The sequence below is a fragment of the Melozone crissalis genome, unplaced genomic scaffold (genome assembly GCF_028551555.1).
Source record: "Melozone crissalis strain CALT ecotype California unplaced genomic scaffold, PUWL_Pcris_2 ptg000042l_1, whole genome shotgun sequence".
Taxonomy (NCBI): Eukaryota; Metazoa; Chordata; class Aves; order Passeriformes; family Passerellidae; genus Melozone; species Melozone crissalis.
In genome coordinates this window covers 45,062,720-45,084,891 of record NW_026535820.1, presented here as the reverse complement: position 1 = coordinate 45,084,891, position 22,172 = coordinate 45,062,720, and the positions used below count along the sequence as shown (strand labels likewise).

At 38.6% G+C, this 22,172-nt stretch overlaps 1 protein-coding gene across 1 annotated transcript in view; it reads right to left on the bottom strand.

Moving 5' to 3' along the window:
• FBXL7 (F-box and leucine rich repeat protein 7) overlaps positions 1-22,172 on the bottom strand; it is a 173,575-nt gene that overhangs the window by 132,213 nt on the left and 19,190 nt on the right. The window contains exon 2 of the mRNA XM_054284977.1: positions 2,078-2,167. Coding sequence (XP_054140952.1) covers positions 2,078-2,167 — 90 coding nt within the window. The remainder of the gene's footprint in view (positions 1-2,077; positions 2,168-22,172) is intronic.

Genomic DNA, 22,172 nt, shown 5'->3' with positions numbered 1-22,172 from the left:
ATGAGTCTTTATACCCAGCTGAATCCTCCTTCAGTATATGTTCTATTGTTCATGGGGAAAAGAGGCGGCATTAGTAAAAACTCCAGGCACAGAAGTTGATAAATATGCCTTCAGTAACAGCACCAGTTTCAACAGTGCCTGTTTTGCTCCAGCTACTTCCCTATCTCTCGTCTCACTTGCCTTCACAGAATTCTTATGCTCCCTGGTTATGACATTCAAAATATCTGCCAGATGATGCAGCAATCCTCATTAAGGTAATTTCTATTCAACTGGTCCACATTAGTAATTCCTCAGGAGAAAGAAATGGTAAGAAAGTAGTAATAGCACAGGCTGAGGAAGAAGCTACCTCCAAATCTGTTGTCAAAATAAGTATTTGTCAAATCACACTGTTCCAGGGCACAGAAAAATTAGGCTGACAAATGAAATTGCCTCCAAGTATAGAATGCACAATTACACTGCTCTGAACTCTTTTTTGCATGTGAACTCATAAAAACAATTTTACTACAGCAACTGCTGGCCTGCATTTAAGCCTCCCTTGCTAATGAATTAATCAGCTGCAAACTAGTGGTGAAGATTTCAAGGTCAACATTTGTATTCACTGGTTCAATAAAGGGCTAAATTAAGAACAGAAATCATAGAGATTAGTACAGGATTATTTTGCATTATCTAATTTGAATCTAAGGAAAAAAAAATGCTTTATAGACTGAAGTAGAAAAGAAACTCAGAGCAATTGTTAAGTACTGACTTCAGAGTTTCCACAATTCTTTTGTGGTTTCTTTTCTTTTTCATTCTTGGCTGTCATAAAGAGAATACATTTCCTAAATTTTTTTGTGTCCTGGTAATTCACCTCTTTCAGATCCCTCAAAACTTTTGAGCCTCAGGTTTAGAGAAACATGAAGTCTACTATTCAACTTATGATTAACCATTTATTTGTTTGTTGTTAAATTTACTGGCTGGACTAAAAAGCACAGATTCTAAACCAGTATTTCTTATGATTCATAAGTGCCAGATATTCATTCCTGGTATGGGATTATGCATGCCCAACATCAGAACTCTTGTGATTTATGTGGTCATTTATTACTTACATGAACTGCTTTTACTGAACAGATTCTACAGTCATAGTCAGACTTGCCACACCAGAACTATTCAAAAGACCGATTTCCTTTAACCATAAGAAATAAAACTAAACTGAGAGCAATCAGAGCTTGTAACTTAATTTGTAGTGACAGAAATGTAAGAAATCAGAATTATAACTCAATTACTACCAAGTAAAACCAAATCATTATGACAGTTAAACAGAAATACTAGTTAAGTCATATAAATATACAATTTTTACAAAGCCTTATGGCTTACATCATTAAATTATATATAGTTATTTCCTCTCAGCCTTAAAAGACGCAATTATAAGAACTAGGGCAAGTAGACTTACATTTAACAGGGCACACCTACTCACATGTAACAAGTCAGAAAGGAACAATCAACATTTTTCTGTTCATAGACCAGTTAGCACAACATTGTACTGATACTGACAGATATGACACCTCCTTCCCCTGGACATCAAAAATCCAGCCCTCAGTGATGACATACTCCAGTAATTGAGGTGAGGTGTACTGACCTAATCAAATCTGTCAGGTCAGCATGCCCACAGCTATACCTTTGAAAAAATTTTCTCAACTCACATTTTCATGGTGTTTGCAATACAAAAAGAATTATGACTGATATTTGACCTAAATTGTATGTCAAAAAGCTTCCATCAAACATATCCTTCCCATATAACTGCAAAATAATGTCACATAGAATCATAAGTATAAAGGCCTTTGCTGAAAAAGTAGCATACAAAATTACTCCTAACTCTCTACATTTGGGTTCTGCAGAAGTACTTAAATCCTTTGTCACAAATTCAAATCAGAAACTACCACGGGCAGAAGTGAAAACTGTTTAAAGGAAGAATGGCTTTGGGATTTCTAGCAGACCAATGCTACTACACAGACGGAGTGAGGAGGAGAGTTTCTTCTTCTGAAAAGTGCTAGGATTCTGCTGGGGGGCCTGACCTGGGTAATGAGTACCAGCTGCCTACCTTCACTGGTAGCTGCATTCTTCTGGGCTTTGGTGGGTGTGTGATCCGTACTTGAACTCACGTCGGATGAGATGCTTGAGCTGCCCTTGCCTGCAAAAGGAGAAGGAGGTGGAAAGGGAGGGAGCGGGGGAGGAGGGGAGACAGAACAAAACATGAGTTGAAACTTTGAAATAGAAAGACCTTCAATATCTGAACCTGGAACAACTCCAGGAAGCTTTAAACTAGGTTTAAAGCAGCTGATGTTCATTTTGTACACACCAGAATAGGAATTCACTGCACTGTAACGTCTAGCATGTGCATCTTTACGTGTATTGAGGCTGCAAACAGTCTCCTATGCCACAGGGCCTCTCATAAAGTACATATTTGCTAAGCTCTGTTGAAAATTAAATGTTTGTGATTAAAAACATTAGGGGAACTTAAATGCTCACTTTACTCATTCAAATACATGTAACACAGATCAAGAAAAATGGTTACATTCAAAATATGATAAATTAGTTTAGATTTCTGTCTTATGTGTTCACATCATGTATTCAAGTCATTTGGTCACATGAAAATGAAAGCAAGGTATCTGTTTTCTCCTTCACCATACTCACTGCATGATGTAATACACCATTTCAAAATTAACTTCTCACTAACGGTGGAGGGGTTTTAACTGTAAATCATAACCTATGGATGTTTCTTCTCTTATTTTTCTCTCTTAAAAGCTTTTCCTGAATTTCCTATATCACTGTCTTCAGACATATTTGCAGGATGTCAAATGCTAGATACAAGTTACAAACAAAAGAAATTCAAATACATATTAAAAATTAACCTATATAGATACTACAGAAGAACAGAGTTGGCTAAATCAGAGCTGTCTTTTTGTTTTCCTGTGAGGATCTAAGAAGGAGTCACTCCTGTTTCTCTTCACTCATTCTACTCAGTCTCAGTAATTACTAGCAGGGAATACTGCTCAACTCTGCAGCAGGAACCAGACCAGCCACCCAATGAGCAATAAGTGGGATAATTCTAGAGAGAGGAAATGCAGCAAATACTGATACATTTTAAGTTACCTATCCCCAAAAACACTGCATCACTGAAGCCTTTAAGACCTATTTGGTTTTTTTTGACCAAAATTAATCTGTATGCAGAAAGCTAGCTGACACCAAGTTTCTGTCACTTGAGTAAACCCATAATCACAGGAATGTTAGCAAGAGACTTTTCTGATCTGTTATTTCAATCAAGCAGTCCTTGGGGTTCTGGGTTACAGTATGCCTGGTTTTCATAACATTTAGATGTAAGGGAGAGGTCTGCTTTTTAAAGGTGCCACAACCGAACAAGGATTTAAGTTTTAATGGGAAACAACTGGAGAATGTGCAAATGTAGGTTGTTTCACAACCAAGGTACTGCCACTTAATCTGTCAGCCAGCCCTAGAGAATCATTCTCCACAGAAAGTTGCTTAAATTAACATGCTTAGATTTGAGAGATGATTATGAATTTAACTGGAGTGAAAGGATATTAAAATGGCCAGAAGAAGATAAAAAAATAAATGGCTAAAGCTAGTAGCTGGGCAGGGTGAAGAGAAAGAAAAAAGTGTATTTCCAGTGATTCACTAATTGCTTTTTACATTCCTTTAAGAAGTTAAGCAAAACCAAGAAGCAGCACTTCCAGAATATCTTCATTTGTTCTCAGCTGTGACATGAGTTGGAGTAATAGACTGTGGTCTTTATAGAAATTACTGCCCCAAAATAACTCCATAACTAAGGCAACAAGGTTTGTGGTAGAAGAAAGGCAGAAGATAAAAGGGAAGGGTAGATGTTAAGTGCTCTGTCCCAAGAAGAGGCCAAAGAACAAGAAACACCTGCAGCAGCTGAGAATCAAATCACTACTGACAGGTACTGAGAGGCATTTAGATGGTAGTGCCACTACCAGCAACTCCTCAAGTATCAAAAACTCTAACTACAGAGGCAGAAAATAAAATTCTAAGGGGTATCAGCACTCCTCAACAGATTCATAGAAAGAAAACAAAACTAAACAGAGCAACTGGAAAAATTATTTCCTTAAAGCAAATAAACAGGATTTCCTCTAAAAGAGAATTTATCTTTTTGGGGGGGAGGGAAGAGGGAAAGGAAGTCAGTGAAACCAAATAACAGCAGAGTTGCAAGATGGTCATATCTGCAATGGGTTGTTTTCACAAAGTGAATTCTTCCCAGGCTCCCCATTAACAATAGCAGTTCTATTTACCCCAAATACAAGCCCACCTCAAAGAGCATAACCAAAATATTTTACCCACTGTAAGCTACTGTCAGTACACATCGTAGCAACATATTTACAATTGCACACTTCTGTAGAAATTGTGAAATGCCTGATGAAAATGTAGATATTTATCATTTGAATCTACTTGAACTTTAAAACATTTTAATGCCTTTCAAGAATTTAAAACTAGAAATTAAGAGAAAGGAAAAAACCAAACAAAACATAGTTGCTGCTTTGGTTTGATACAGTTCTGCCTGTAATTGTATATTTATATGGAGTTTTTTCTGACTGCATACAGCCCCAAAACTAGCCTTTTTCCTTATTGCCAACACTGTAACTCTCCACTCAGATAAGGGGAAAGCAGGAGGTACTTTCTAGTAATTTGCAATGTGTTTCAAATAGACTAGCTGACACTATATATCTTTTCTTTTGTTTTTTTTTTCAGTGCACAAAGCTTTGAGTAGGCTAGATTTGGCTACTGCAGACTCATGTACACATGCCAAAGCTAAAACATAACAGTATTTAAATATTCTCCAAAGAGGAAAGGCTAGGAGAGCAGCAGCTGTTCAGCCTGGAGATCATAGTTGGCCTCTACTCCCAAGTAAGAAGTGACAGACAAGAGGAAACGGCATCAAGTTGTGCCAGGGGAGGTTTGGGTTCCATACTAGGAAAAAAATTCTGCACTAAAAGGGTGTTCAGGCATTGGAACAGGCTGCTTAGAGAAGTGGTAAGTCACCATCCCTGGTGGTATTTAAAAGACATGTAGATGTGGCGTTTGGGGACACAGTTTAGTGATGGACTTGGCAGCGCCGGGTTCGCAGTTGGACTCGATTGTAAGGGCCTTTTCCAACCTAAACGATTACATGGAATATTAGAATCACAGAAATCCAAAGACTGCTGATTGCCCTAATGCTACAAGGAAAAGTTAAAACACAGCATAACACTGGTTTCCAGAGACCAGTTCCTCTCCAATTTAAAAAGTGCACTGAGAAAGTCATTGCACATAAATATACCCTGACAAGGGTTCTAATGCAATGACAACTAGAAGGATCAAATAGAGGGCAATATTGCAAAGACTACAGCAGTAATGACTGTATTTGATCATCTGCTTAAAAAAATTAAAGGCCTGCCAAAATCTTCCCTAACATGACTTGCAATGATCTAGAGTTTCCTTCATACAGTCAACAGTTGTTTATTCCTAAACCAGAAGCTGCAATCCAAAAGAAAGGAAACTGCACCATGGTAGTATGTAGATATGATAGAAGAAATCCATTTTCCTAGAACACAACATAATTCACACTGGGAGTGAAGGTAGCATGTACTTCATAACACCTGCAAAGAATCACAGAGCCACACAGTTGCAATTCAAATCATGTCTCTGACCTGCTTCTGAAGAAGCAAAAGTAGGGATTTTTTTTCCATCTGCTAGTGCCAAAATCTTACAATAGTTGTAGGAACAAGACTCCAGCTATCTAACCTAGTACACTATTTCCTGCAGATTACATTTTGATCCTGCTGGAAAGAAAACCAGAATAAGGAAAGCATATAGTATAACAGATACTTCTCCTCAACATTGTCTTCAGGCCTTTGTAGCCCACAGAAGTTTTTCAGCCACAGACATCTTTCCACTTAGTAGCCCTACAGCTTTATTAAATTTACCTTGTCTATTTTTGAATCATGACTATTAAAATCATGTGTTTAATTTTCTTTTTATCATACAGATGCCTATAAGGACAACAAAATTATGCTTGTTTTATAAAGTGTTTGCTATCTTCAGTTTTGCAAACTTTCGATTCTGCCATCACACTAACTGCTGACAAGTATCAAAGACATCCCAAGCCAGTCAGGACAGAATCAATGCAATTTAAACTTCCATGGCAAAGCACAGTCTCTAACTGTATGACACTGAAAAACCATTTTGGGAACCACATATGCAAAGCTTGTCCTAGTCTGAACAGCAGTGAGTCCCCTTCACTCACTCTGGAACAATTTTATTAGATTTTTATGCAGCAGATTTGCCTTGGATTCTGGTGTTATGAGCATTTGCAAGCCGTATTTTACACATCTTTCTAAGATCTCATAAAGACAGGTTGACCTGACCATTGTTTCTTTTGTGTCACCCTGGAAAGTAACAGCAGTACTTCTCTTGACATCAAGTTTTTATGTGATGATGTCTTTCTTCATCAGGCAGTGACAGGTACCTCAGGAATTAAATGGATAGTACACCCAAATCCCCTACTTGCCATGCTGAAGTGAAACATTAGACAAAATGCCAAAACAGAACAACTAAATAATCATTTAGGAAAAGAGAGCAGAAAACAATTAAGTCCAGAATAACCACTAATCTTTTTAACTGTCCATAAGTGTTATATTACAATGACTTTGATGTAAAAAGTCTGAAAATTTTGTTTACTTAAGCCACCAATTCTTATCCAAATGACATTATTCAAATTAAACTTCTCAAAATGAAAGTGCATATGTGCATGGTTTTCCTACCAGATGATCATTACTTTCTCTTTTATATCTTCAGAGAAGTTCTTTTAAAATCAAATACATGCCAACCACATCAAGAAGAGATCCAGAAAAAAAAAGAAATTAATCCAAACCTCAAAGCATCAGGGATCATTCAAGAGGAAAGAAAAATCTCTTTTCCTTCTCTTATTTCCATGACACACATTATGCTGGTCCAAGTCACCAAAACCTCAAGTATATCTCTTTACAATCTGCCCCTCCAAAGACTGCAGACTCCCAGTATGTTTCCAAGTATTCCCATGGAAATCAGCAGCCTAGTGCAGTGCTTAGGCTTTGTGGATATAAAGCATCATTTAAAGATGCAATATATCAATTCATTTATCCAAAGTACAAGAAAAGTTGGACTACACACTTTGGACAATCATTCTCCTTGAACTTTACATTTGTACGAATGGAAATTATATGTCATAAAACTAAGTTTTATGGTTTCCATCTATTAGTTCTTAACTGCTGACCAAACTACCACTGTTTCAACACTGAAATTACCTACCTACAAGCATTGTTACTCACTGAACTGCTTTCAGGATGCAGTATGTTCGTTTACAGATTCACTTTGACCACTCACAGCTGACCTTCTACCCTAAAATCTTAGGCATATGGCTCTTGAGCTTGCTCTTTCTTTTTTCCAAATTAAAACGCATGCTAATGTAACAAGCAGGTGCCAAATTTCATTCCACCCAACATTTGCCAGGATATGATAAAATAACTTGTACAGTAATCTGCACAAGCTCCAATCCCAAAGCAAAGAAATAAACTGAATGTTTCACAGGAAGCACACTGAAGTTTGAAGAGTTTGCAGATATGGGCTAGCACTGGTACTTGGGGACAATATTTCTTAAAACTTTCACGAGTGGAAGCTCCATAAGCATTTTTACATTACTTTTATTTTTAAACCACACTCCATCTTCCAGGATTGTGAAATTTGGCTGTGAAATCTGGCATAACTTAGCTATGAAATAGTACACTTAGCTCTGCAGCATTTCTGTAAGTTTTAAGCTAAATTTCAATTCAGGTCCCACAGGCCAATTTGGCCAGTTTTGTTCTTTCAGTCAGTGCCTGCCTCACCTTCTCAAGTACCACAGCACACGACAAAACCTCCTGCAAAAGCCAACAGGCTGCACTAATATATCCCTGGTAGAGCAAGTCACCTCCTGTTTTATTTCTTTTAGGAACCTTTCCCAGGTGCAGGTACCAGCCAAATGGCCCCACCACAGGGCATGGCTGAGCCCCTCAGAGCAGGGACGCCCTGAGGCTCAGCCCCTCAGTGTCACCTTTCTGAGGCAGTGTTACAACCAGATACAAGAAGCCCATTTGAAGGCAATAAGCATATTTAATTCTGATGTAAATACAGCTGTGGGAGTTCTGCAGCTAGCAAGACACAACAGTTTATCCACTATACTGCAAAAGGCTTGAGAACATTAGAGTGCAGGGGAGGGATTGAGTTTTTCAGAACTGTTTAGCAGAATGATGTTTGTTACCACCAAGGAAAGCCTTCAGAACAGCTGGATTAAAATCATGACACTTAAATAAGATTGTTTGCATAGTCATAGATTTTAATTGCTGCACTAGAAGCCTACTGGGTTTGCAGTCAGGACATCAGGTGCTAAACTTGCCAAGTGCTAAATAACTCACTATGAGTTTAGAATACTAAAGGCTTTATTTAATGAAGTCTTCAAGTGGACTCATCTAATCCAACAACTAAACAGAGGCAGGGCACATATTGCCTCCTCTATGTAACAGATGCAAATATATTTTCTAGATAATATCCTTTTCCGAGAGAACTTCAGCACTCACTGACAAGGTTTGTAAACCAAGAACCCTTACATGGGACTATGAAGGCCACCCTAATTTTTGAAGACAGTACATGTCTGGTTTATCAAAGGATTTCACCATACAGAGTGACAAACAACACACAAGTCTGCAAGGTTTATAAAGACTCAATAATGCATCAAACTACTTTGAGGCCTTTCTTCACACCTGCTAAGCAGCCTGCATGCCAGAAGGTAATATTTATTTGCAGCTAAACTTTGCACCCACTCCAAGTGTTAAGCTCCACTTTTCAAACACACAGTGATAGAACCCCATAAGCTGTTTAGTCTAGGCTGCCTGAGAAAGAAAGAATGCAAGTACTTTGCTTATTTGATCTCTTGAGAAAACAAGATGAGAAATCTTTAACATCCTTTTTTCTTACTTAGCAGGACTAGCATGTCTCCCAACTAAATGGCCCAGCCTATTTCAAAAATGGTTCCCACTTTGTAACCTTCTTCTTTGCCAAGGAAGCAGGGAAATAAAACTTTGACCTTCCTACCAATCACAGAATTTTCTTAGAAAACATTCATTCATTTAATGTAGGGCTTTCCATTACAAGTTGTCATCCAATCACCGCCATCTTGTAAGATGGGCATTTACTCAAGATAACATGTTCTCAAATTTATTACCTAACTTAAACTCCGCTATTTTAATCCAACAACCAAAAAAAAATTATTAAATCAACACAAGAAATTAATAAACACAAGTAAGTCAAAACAAAACCCTTTTTCTAGTTTTACACTTTCTCCGAGAAAGACTCTTCATTGACAAATTCACCACTAATGGCTACTTCAATTTTGGTTTTTTCCCAGCTCTATCGTAATTTAAGCGAAATGCTAATCCTTTCCATTCAAAAAAGGCAAAGACTATCCAGTTCAATACCAAATATAAATGGGCAGAGACTTCATTTGCACTTTATTGCATGAGACATGCCAAAGAGTGGAGGTAGCCTGAGAGGATGAACTCCAGTAGAGATTCTGAAGTGGCTGCAACCTGCTACTGCATTGGAACGCATCTGACACTTGGTATCGGTCTGAATTTCATAAAATAGTTCAGTAGTACAAAATCAAACCCACCAAACACGTTTGTCTTCCACAGTAATACCATTAATACTTAAGATTTCTTTTTATATTTTTGCAAACAACTAGTTCCAAGATCTAAACAAAAAATATTAATAGTAAATTTAACACTATCAATTTCATGGCTCAATCAGCTACAATGGAAGCAGAAGAAACCCCAGATGGAAGTGGCTGCTGTGGCAGGCTGGAGGGGCAGCTTTTTTGGTGTAGTACATAGTAACACCACATAAAACAACCTCACAATATCTCCCAAATTCTCAGCTTGACTATTGACAGCTGTTTAAGTCAGAGTTAATGGTAAAGAGGAAGTGAAAAACCTTTATCAAGACATCATACCAAGGACTCTGGTATCAGTGTACACTGTGAAAAGTAATACAAAAATCTTTCACGTGAGAATACAGATCTGACAGCCTAAGATGACTTCTTTACTTAAAGAAGAACCAAAAAACCTGACAGCTAAGGAAAAGCAGACAAGGATCACTCTACTCCTTTAGATAAGCACAGTCACTTCCAGCTTTTCTTTACTGATGGATACAGGGAGGGGAAGAGGGGGAAAGGCAAGTGGCTGACTCAAGGATGCAAGTAGAAGGAGACTCTGAAAAATAGTGGAATTACAAAAACTAAATGAAACTGATTTGTGAAAAAGGCATATAGTGATAGAGAGTGGTATCTTAAAGGCAACTAATAGGAGAGAATCTGCATACTAGAGAAATATCCCTACTTTTTTAACTGACAATCAAGTTTGGCAAAAGGACAAGCTTCATTCTAGCAGGTTCAGAAATGAAACTCATCAGTACATAACTGAGTTAAAAACAATTAAGAGAATGAAAGAAGCCATACTTACAAAAGAAATCAAACTAAGGCTTCATACAATACATTTGGCAATCAGTTTTAGATTTCTTCTTCCTTTTTCTCTGAATTCTATGAAATGCAAAGTTCTAATGTTGCACTAACCACAGATATCTGGCAATGATCCCACTGAAAACTAAAAAAAAAAAAAAAAAAAAAAGAACCAAGCCACAAAACAAAACCAAAAAGACCCAGTACCCATCTAATTTTTTTAAAATACAGTTTTAACAGATCATTTAAATGTAACAGAAAATTCCATTTTTCCTATTGAAAACTCTGTAGATTCAATTACATAAATTAATCTTTTAGTCTCAACTCTGTACAGAGACTGTACACACTACTGTAATTTGCCACTGCAGTATCTGCCTGAACACAGAGTAAAATTTATCCAAAACAATGCAGAGGCTCATCTCTCCCCAGAATGTGAGTAGGACGGTAATTCTCCATGCAGATTCTGTGCTTTCAGTGCCTATTCAGCATTTTTATTCCTTCTGCACCATTATCTATATTTCAGCTCTCTTTAACAAAAATATATTCCTGTCAGGAGACATGAAAATATGGCATGGAAACTCTGAGAAGAGTTAAATATAAATCTATCTCCCTCAAGGCATTACAATTTCTTCATCTATTTTATTTGCAGTATATGATCCAAGGTATCCCAACAAAACAGCAACAAAAAGACAAAGGACACTTTTTTCGTTTGCCCTGCAACCTTCACTAGGGCCATGTTATTTACAACTCACACAGGTTTTCAGTGGGAGAAGAACACAATTAAAGAAAAAAACACATGTAACTAATATATACCCTGCTGAAAATTCAGTATTTAATTTTGAAATGCTTTTCTTCCTCACTATTTAGTAGTATCCATGCCACTGTCATAAAGACTGTTTAGTTACAATTTGAGGATTACAAAATTCCTTCTGAAGTATATCCATAAAGCTCTAATTCAACTGAGCAATCCTGAAAAATAAAATAAATATAAAGGCACTGCTTTCAAAAGTGTTTTATCTAATGTTTTTGTGAAAATACATGCTTCATCCCCCTTTCTTCCAAGCACAACTGACAAGAAGTAGTTCTGCTCTTTGGTATTACTCATTCTTGTCGTTTTTAGTATTAAGGTCTGATCACAGGGAAAAAAAAGAATACTGAAACAAAGATACATCTCCAGCAGAAGAAAAGAGAGCAGAAACAGAGTGGGTATGTCAGCGACCACTACACATGACAGTTCAAAAAAACCTCTTGCTCATGATGTTCTTGTCTGGATGGTTTCTGGGAACCAGCCATGGTGCAAACAGGGCCAGTCTCCAGCTCCCATTCTTCCTGCCCAGCATCACACTGACTCTAATTCAATGTTCTTTAAGTCATTCTCAGTTTCTTTCCCTCAGCCAACTCTCTTGCTATACAGAAAAGAGGGCAGAGGATGCACTGCTTCCATTAATATTCTGTCATTTGACACAAAATCTTCACCACTACAGTGTCATGTGAGCACTCTTAAAACACTCAGGGAATCAGCTTCTTGATCACACTTCTGCATATATTTTTTAATTAATTAGTACTGGCAAAAAACTAATAGATGTCACACCAAAGAAACATGAATCATTTTAGAGAATTTTTCCCAACCAAAAAGAAAAGAAAAAAAAAAACACCAAAAAAACCCAACCCAAGCAAAAACCCCAAAAGCAACAAAAAAACCCAAACAAGAAACACAAACCCCCAAAATTAAAAACACAAACAAACAAAACCCCACAAAATCCAAACCAAACAGCCATTCAATCATTATTAAGATTTGTAATAACTAGGGTGACTCAAAAGTTGAGAGAAAGCACATGAAGTGGTACAATACAATGGCAATTATTACAGAAGAAACAGTTTATTATGCAAAAACTGCTGTCAATAATCAGGTTGGTAACATGAGAAGGAAACTAGAAATCCAAATGGGGGTGTCAGACAGGCTGAGGCTAACAGCAAACACAGACCAGGCTCAGTGGTCAACAGGATAAGGTCCAAGCGCACTATCTACAAGATACTCTGGTTCTCTCTTTGCATAAACTTCCACTCAGTTACACATTTTAATGGCTTTTTTATCATCCTGAAACCAGCTAAGCAACCTATGCAGTGCAATGTGAAGATGGCCCAACTGGCTCTACCCAAGGCTCAGCCCCTAGCTCCTCTTGGCTCTGAAAGATGTGCCTGATGAACCAAACCAAACCGAGCAACGCCCAGGACAGCTGCCTTTGCTGGCAGACCTGGTAGGCAAGAGTAGCCAAACATAAGTGAATGCCTTAATGCCTTTGCCATTGAACAACAAAACTCAACTCTTCCCAATTCTTTCAGTCTCTCTGGTTTGCTTCATTTTTCTGAAAGCAGTCACCACTACAAACTCATTTCTGTGGAAACTGTTCCAACTCCTTGACCACAATCCATCTGACAAGAAACATTCTCAAAGTGTCTTTCTAGTGCGGAGTAGAGATGTTCAACAATTTAGCCACTTGGGATTTAGTTTGCATCTTCTTGCATTTGCTCCAACCTGTCTGATGACTTCTAGCAAGTAAGTCTAATAACATTTACAATGCCATTAGTACATTTTTGCTAGCAGACAGAGCAAGTCTGGACTTTTACATGCAGAGGTAGAGCACGGAGCAGAGTAGCTGTGTCCTGGGAACTGACAACAGTTGTGTATTTCCTCCTACTCCCTCCTCTTTGAAATCTCTGTCTAGTGCCATTTGGCACCTTTCATACCCAAGCACTTCCTTAACTACTAAGCATCTACTTTTGTAGTTGTAGGCAATAGCAAGCTGCATTTTACTTCCAGGGAAGCATATAGCTTACATGAGCCAGAGGGAAACACCTGCACTTCTCTGGTCTTGGCATGTCCATGGCTGCATATCAGATCAAAACACAGTTGATGTCAAAGAGCCACAGGTGCAGGAAGCTTGCTCCAGTGCTCATTTCCACAATATCCTCTTAAAAGGACAGCTTATCCTTGGCTAACTACACTTAAGAGAGCTGCTAACGACTCATGTGATTCTTTTTCAGACATAAGTTTTAACTAAATGCCACTGTAAAACTAGAATTTGAGAAACAGACCATGCCATGCCAAGAACCTGATTTACTCATCTTAAAATTTAGTCTTCAGAAAATATCTGAACACAACAACAGGAACAAAACTTCTTGTCCAAGCCAGCTAGAAGTTTTGCTGATTTATCTCATTCTCCACTATGCTATTCAGGGTAAAATCTATGAGCTAAACCATTGTTTTTACACAGAAAGGGCCTTCAGAAGGTTGAGATGCTCTTGTACCAGTTCATTAGTACATAGTGCAAAATGTAATTGAAATGCAAAAGTAATGCCATGTTTCAGGCATTAATTTTTGCAAATTAAAACTGAAGCCAAATCACTGTACTGAAACAGACTTCTCCAAAACTAAACAACATATTAACTAATACTGAAACAATGATTTCTCATGTGATTAATTATCACATGTTATTTCCTTGGTTACTCCTTACCTGCATTAAAGGAAATCTAAGGCTAACATTTTTTCAAGCATAGGTACAAACTCTACAGCAGCAAGAAGGCCTCTGCAGTCCTAGATCAGCCTGGAACAAGCAAGCCCTCTAACTCTGTCCAGGGAGCACACAGAGGCATTTTAAACCAAACAGGCTGATTTTTTCCCCTTGTGCCAGTAAGTGCACGTTCATCCACTACCAGAGGGCCTGAGAGAATGCAGGAATGCTTAAAGTCATCATCTGTTTTTCCATTGCTTGTCACACCCTCTCTCAAAGGAAGTCATTAGAAGGTACTTGCTCAAAACATAAGCAGCAGCAGTGTGTACAGGATGGAAAGACAAAAGGACAGAAGTGAAGAACACAAGTAAAACCTGTCCTATATCTATGTCAGAAAACAAGTAGGAATATATCTGAAATGCTGGGTAGCAGAGGTGAGATTGTATCAATATTTCCTAAAATACCTCCCATGCTTCTAGTAGTAACAGATATTCATACTATTGAATGATTATACTACACATCTGAAAAATCAATAGCTACCAAAACAAAGTTGCCATAGGAAAATAAGTTTTAGACAGATTACGGCTGTGATTCCAGCATAGCACAACTACTAATTCATAATTTAACAAAAAGAATAAATGCTATTTGAACATCCATGCTGTCTTGAAAACTCAGAAAGGTACCTGATTTCTGCATATAAATGCACACACAGAGATGCATACAGTCAAGAAACGCAAGAGTGTGTCCATTTTTAACATCACTTCAGAAATCCAAATTGCACAATGCAATGAGTGCACCAGTATTACTACTATTTTGAAATTCATAATCTGGGTTTCAGATGTCAGCAAACACCTGAAGGCAAGCTTTCTCAATGGTTACTAGCTGCAGTGTTCTGACTTTTTCTTTTGCAATACAGCACACTTTTCTTTGAAGTAAAAAACACTCTTATTTGAGCTGAAACCCAACTTCAGAAAGCATCACTACAAAATCTGAAGCTGTAGACAGAGGCATTTATTAATGACAAATATCTTTACTAAGTCAGTCCACTCACAAATAACAAAATACATCTTGAATGTTATATCTAAAGCATTTAAAAATATACATAACTATGGAAGAATGTTTGCCAAAGTGGTTTTGGCACACAAAGGAAGAGATGGATATTGAGCATGTGTCCACTGTTCTAGGTCAGACAGAAAGGCTGATCCATCTCAGAGCTCCGCTGACAGTGCCCAACAGCAGATGCCTTTTTGGCACCACATCTCACTCTGAAGAAAACCACACCTCTCAAAAAGGAGAGGTGTGCTTTCTCTTACCTTTAAAAGCATGTACTAACCATTAGTAAATACCTGTTTGAAAAGGAACATTTTTCTTAGAGGAAACAAATCACATAAGGCTTGATCTGTCCCCATGGTGACCTTTCACTATGTAAGACTATCTCTATTTCAAATGGATAAATCTCAGCCTCAGTTGTCCTTATCCCACTCCACTAGCTTGCAACAGTGCAGAATAACCTTTCTTAAGCACTTTCACCGTCCCCCTTTCCAGAACAGGCACCACTGATAAACACCACCTTTAAAAATCAAGACAACAAAAACTACCTACAGTCAGTACCTGACATAAGGGAGGTACTGCTGGCTTGAGATTTATTCACTATTTACCATATCCTGTCCCACCAACTAAAAACAAAACAGCCAAACAGATCTTCCTTCAGAGCCTTCCATTCCATCTACTCCCCAGCAACATCCACAGGCACTTTCCCAAGGTACTCATCAAGTTCATGAAATCTCTAAGTATACTGCCCTCTTTTTGTCTCTCAGATGAAGCTCTCCATGATTTAAGCAGTCTGCTGGTAGGTAGGCAAATATCTATCAAGACAACTAGTATTAAATACTAGTTGTTTCCTCAAATCTGCTTTTCTGTCTGACTCTTCCAATAAAGAAGATAAGCTCTGGAGGACTGGAATTTTATTCTACTGCTGCAATCCAGCAGCATGAACAACCAACACTTCAATTCTGGAAGTCTGCAGGGAAAGCTGTTTCTCCTATTCCTGGCAAGAGCAAGCAGTTAATATTCTAATTTTCACTGAAAAAAGCCAGCAGAGAATAAAAACTCTTCAAGCTGATCAAGTACCCACCACAGTGGGTAAAACAAACTGCCAAGTGACATATAACAGGATCCCTGCAAAGGAATGCAGGGTCATGACACACGCGACCTTCCACAATGATTTATTCTTTCTAAAAAGTTGTAAAAATCAGGGGATGAAGTAGGTGGTCATGTCACTCTTCATCCAACAAGTCTGCACTGATACAGTGCACTGAAGTAGACAAACTTTCATAACATTGTAAAAACCCACACAAGTATCAGGAACTGATGGATGACTGAGCTGTGCTTGAAAGTGGCTACTAGCTCCTTCTGCACAGGCAGGAGGAAAAGATGCAGCTCACTGAAAACCTTACAGTTCCGCAGATGAGCCTGCTTGCTCCCCATCTGTTCATCCCCTTTTGGTCTCTGTTCAAACTGGAAGAATACCCTCCGGAGAGTGTGATCCCCAGGGTGCATCAGGTTTCTGATCCACACTGAATGCTGGGTCAGAGCTTGCCTGTGGAGAATGTTTTAATTACATCATGCTGGAATTTGGCAAGAGTCCTGGCATTTAATTAAACAGCCGTTTTTTGAAGCAAAGCTCACAGCAGAGCAGACAAAGAGACACAGAGGCCTGATGATGTGCTTCATAGCAGCACTTCCCCTATGGCCCAGTGCCTACTCTGTAAGCACTCCCCATCTACCAGGAATACAACATCTCACAGCACCAGATGCCTAAAATCAGGCTAAATGGGGTGGTCTACACCCAGGAGTACAAAAACCACTCACATTTTCCAAGAGCAGTGAAAACCATAGTCGACTGAATTCAGGCACATAAAAGCTGTATAGCCAATATTAGGAAAAGATGATTGGGGTTCTTCCTAATTTCTTTCTCCTGAAGAAAAGTCCACAGAGTAGCCATGCCACCATATTTCCCCAGACACTTACAAACATAAGGCCCAACAGGAAGATTAAAAAAAATAACAAGCATGATGATCATTTTTACCTAGAGAGTAACTTTTTCCTGATGTACAGAGAAAGGCCATTTAACAGTTTGACAGTTTGACATTTAACAGTTTGACCATTTTAACAGTTTGAAGAACTCTTACTTTAAAATAGAATCTCCACCTTGGCTGCCAGGTCCAAAAGATAGTTTTAAAACTATATTCCTGGGATCAAACATTCTAACTTCTAGTTTCAGTCATTTTTCATTTTTTTTAATCTATCAGGGATTTATAACAGTCTGAACATTTGAAAAGGAACCAAGGACTACTCCCCAGAAGCACGTAGCAAGCACTTCCACCCAGAACATCTGTTCTACCTCTGGGAAACAAGACCCATTCCGAGTTTCACAGCCCTGAACACAACAGCCTTAAAGGTAGCCTAATGTGTAAGATACCGTTCCCAATATCTCCAAGCATTCTAGTGGCAATTTCCTACAGATTTTTTGGTTTAGATCAACATTGCCATTCTGGCCCTCTAAATAGGATCTTTTATACAGGTTCTAGTATTCTTTCATTGCAAATACTTTCCCTGATGTACAGTAGACTTTCCCATCTCCATGCTATGCCATGCTGACAATCCATGGCCTGTTTAGCAACACAGTCTTCATCCCTTCTCCTCAGCTGCCTCCAATCAATGAGATGCCTAATAAAAGTTTTACTGTCAGTCTCTTCACCGCACTACTCAGTATTTTGCACCAGTGAGTTCATGCCATTTCTGCTTTTACCACCTCACAAAGTTCTGTCAACATACTCTGTTATGGTCCTTTTGCAGTAAGGACGTTTCCCATCATTACACACATTGCTGCCTCACCTAGTTCAAAGTCAATAATAAAAATGTTAGACAAGACAGGTCTATGAGGAAACACCACCAGGAACATCACCATTGTTGCAATTCCCTCTTGAAAATACCTTACTATGTGCTCTTCACATCAACCAAAGTTTTGTTCCCCCATAGACATCTCATTTCAGGAGACAGGTTTGCCAGGACTACTGGCAGAAGGGGAAAAGGCGGTGAGGCAGCCAAGAGCTGCAGTGAGCCTGCAGGCACCGTCCAGCAGAAGACACTGCCCTCTGAAAGAAGAAATTGCTTTCTAAAGCATTAAAAAACAACACAAGGCAGAGTTGCCTTTTATTAAGGAACTAAAACTGATGTATGCTTGGCTTTGATACAGTTTTACACTAAAATTCAGCTTGAGAAAGTTTGCAAACCTAACCCAGCAGCCTCATGTTCAACATAATGGCAACTATCACCACAAGCATCACAAAACCTTACAGCTTCCTGTCTGTGAACTGTCAAATATTAAACTTTCTTTGATAGTATTTCGAGACAAAAGTAAGACACCAAGCATATGGCAAATCCATTTTCAAAGGTCTCCTCTCCCTTTAAAAATTTATTTAAAAAAAAATAGAACAGCTGCCACCAAGACCAAGAACACATGGACTGATTTCTTGTCCAACCCCATAAAAATGGACTTGAACTTGAAATTGGCCAACTAAGATTTATATTTGCTCATGTAGAAATTGAAAGCCAATCACCGCCCAAAAATAATTAAAATCAAAAGCCCAAACAAATCCCAACAACTAAAAGAAAGTCCACAAAACAATAATAGCAATAACATCTGCAGCTAAAATAATTGAAATTCTATTAAATTCAAGCTTCTTGCCTTAAAGCTAACCCACATTTTTACTAATACATGATCATAGTATACAAGCCCTCTAGAGCCTCAAATATATCAAAAACTTCGTATGCTTGGCCATGAGAACCCATTAAATTGAGCAATTGCCAAAGCACATTATAGGGAAGATGTGAGGTTGGACTGTCAAGTATGTTCAAACAAAAATTTATGGGAATTTGGAAGCTTTTAAAAGTTTCTCTACTGTACACAATATCTGCAGCATGAGTTGTTCTCATGACAAGGATATCATTTTCTAAAACATGGTAGCAAACACTAAATTTCAAGTTTAATCTGATGTGACACAGCAGATTTTAAGTTCTTATATGCGTAGTCATTTTAACTCTGACGAAACTCTGAAGAGACAGACATCTTTAACAAGTAGATGCTAAAATTCTCCACAAAAATCCTACTACCTCCAGGCCGCCAGAATTCATATGACTGTAATGATTTCAAAACATAGCTGAACTGAAAACACCTTGGAAACTGGTATGTATTATGAATGCAATTACTACTGTCACAATTAATATATCCCTGGGTCATCAGAATTTCCATTCTACCTAAGCAAGAGGCAAAGGCCCTGATGACCTTCAGCAAACACTTCTGTACATCACATTTTGGATGAGGTTTCTGGAAAGTGTGTTTACCAAAGACCACTGCTAACCTGCTACACAGAGTAGAGAGAAGTACTGTGTCAGGCAAGACAGGAAACACCTGAACTGAGCAGAGAACCACACTTGCTTATACAAAAACCTACACCACTTAGGGCCAGCAAGGCAGAGGTGTCAGATCTCATCTCAGAAAGTTCCTCCTCTCAATCTCCTTCCATCAAAAAATTATTTAACTATCCATGTTCTGATGAACAATCTGCATTGTTTGGCTACCAGCTATAATCTTTTGATGTGTACTTACAGCTGAGTCAGAATTCTTAAAGAACCATGGAAAGTTCTAACTACAATCTGACTTCAGAATGGGTTACAGCATGCTTAATGTCACACATTCCCCAGCTGGCTTACAAAGTCACTCAGAACCAGTCACACTGACTGTCTGCATCCCAATGCCAGATTTTATTTTTAACATTAAGAATATATATGCTTATATTTCTTTCATTTCAAAGGTTTAATATTTTCTTTAAAGGATAGCATCTTTTAACTAGACCTTTTTAATTGGGTTACTGTATGGAAATTATAGTGAGAATTAGTATTACTAACACTTTACAGTCTACATATCCCTAGGAGCCCAGAAATCAAAAGCTACCCAAGGACACCCTCATAGAAATGAAAAGCATTACAATTAATGCTGTGTGTTCTCTGTAACTGTTCTGACTGCCCTTAGAAAAACACACTCCTAAGTTGCAGCTCTTCATTGTATTTGTAAATACTGGGGTCCATGTAGTTATCCATATCACCACAAAAACATACAATCATTTAGAAATTGGAAAAGACCTTTAAGATTATCAGCTCCAACCATGAACCTCACACTGCCAAGCCTAGTACTAAACCGTATCCCCAAGTGCAACATCTACACATCTTTTAAATATCTGCCGGGATGAAGACTCAACCACTTCCCTAGGTATCCTATTCCATGGCTTGACAATTCTTTCTATGAAGAAATTTTGCCTAATATCCAATATAAACCACCTCTGGCACAACTTGAGGTCATCCTATCACTTGTTACCTGGGAGAAGAGACCAACACTCACCTTACTCCACCATCCTTTCAAGCAGTTGTAGAGAGTAGTAAGGTCCTCCCCGCTCAAGCCTGCTTTTCTTGAGACTAAACAACCCCAGCTCCCACAGCTGCTCCTGATAAGACTTGTGCTCCTTTCACCAGCTGTTTCCCTTCTCTGGATCCCCTCCAGCACCTCAATGTCTTTCTTGTTGTGAGGGTCCCAAAACTTGATCCAAGGTGTGCCCTCACCAGTGCTGGGGGGGGACAATCACTGCCCTGTCCTGCTGGCCACTCTATTAATGATACAGGCCAGGGTGCCATTGGCCCTCCTGGCCACCTTGAGTTCAAAACATATTAAAAAAAGAAGCAACCATGATAAATAAATAACATTTGATGTGTTGGTCAGTTGCACAACTGAATAAGTAAATCCCTAGGAACGACAACAAATTACTATCAGGACTTCACACAGACTGCTGTCAACTTGAATAGCAGAAGTCTTAAAATGCCTAGAGAGACTGCTTAAGCTTCCGGGTCCCGTGCCTGCTATAGATGACTTGGACAAGAACATCAACAGAAACCTCATAACAAAAGCAAGTCTCCAAACAAGGACCTTTTAACAGAAGCCATAACTAAGCAGATAACCAAACAAAAAATTGCATGTTTTGCTTTTTAAACTAGCATAATATTTACCTTGTTTTTCTCATGGCAAAAAGTCTGAACGCATGCTTGAAAAAAGTTCTGAAGACCTAGCCACACTGCTACACCTTTAGGCTGTCATTTTCCATGTTCTGTAGAATCACAGAATATCCTGGTTTGAAAGGCACCCATAAGGATCATCAGTCTGTCTCCTGGCCCTGCACAAGATTCCCCAAGAATCGCACTATGTGCTTGACAATTGTCCAAATGCTTCTTGAACTCTGTCAGGCTGGTGCTGTGACCACTTCCCTGGGGAACTGCTCCAGTGCCCAAACACCCTCTGGGTGAAGAAGCTTTTGCTAATATCCAACCTACACCTCCCCTGACAAAACTTCAAGCCAGTCCCTTGGATCCTGTCACTGGTCAGCACAGAGAAGGGATCAGTACCTGCCCATCCTCTTCCCCTCATGAGAAAGTTGTAACTGCAATGAGATCCTCCTTAAGCTCTCCTCCATGGTGAACAAACTAAGTGACTTCAGTTACTCCTCTAATTGTTTCTTAACAATTTTGGATTTATATATGAAGCAAGAACCACATCTCAGTATTACTTTTTGGAACAAACCCTGGCAATTCTCATAGCAGCTTTTCGTAAAACTTTATTTTCTATATGAATCAATCAGTGACTGGTAAGGCACGCAAGTACTTTAGCTTTTAATAAAGACATGGCATTTAATTTAAAAGTAGTTGGATTGCTTCTGTATTTCCAGAATTACAAGATCAATAGTATACCTAAAATTCATTGCATTTCCTTTCTGAACAAGTTTCCCCCATTTGAATCATCTTTGTTTGCCAATTTAAGATGAACAGTCAGTGTTTCCAAGTCCAAGTTGCTCCATTTAATCCAGAGCATTCAGCAGATTCCCTGACATGGGAAGCAGAGCCATATTGCCTGTGGGTATCCAGCTATCAGAAGCCGTTCATGCCAGGAGACACAAACACAAACAAACAAGATGATAACAAGA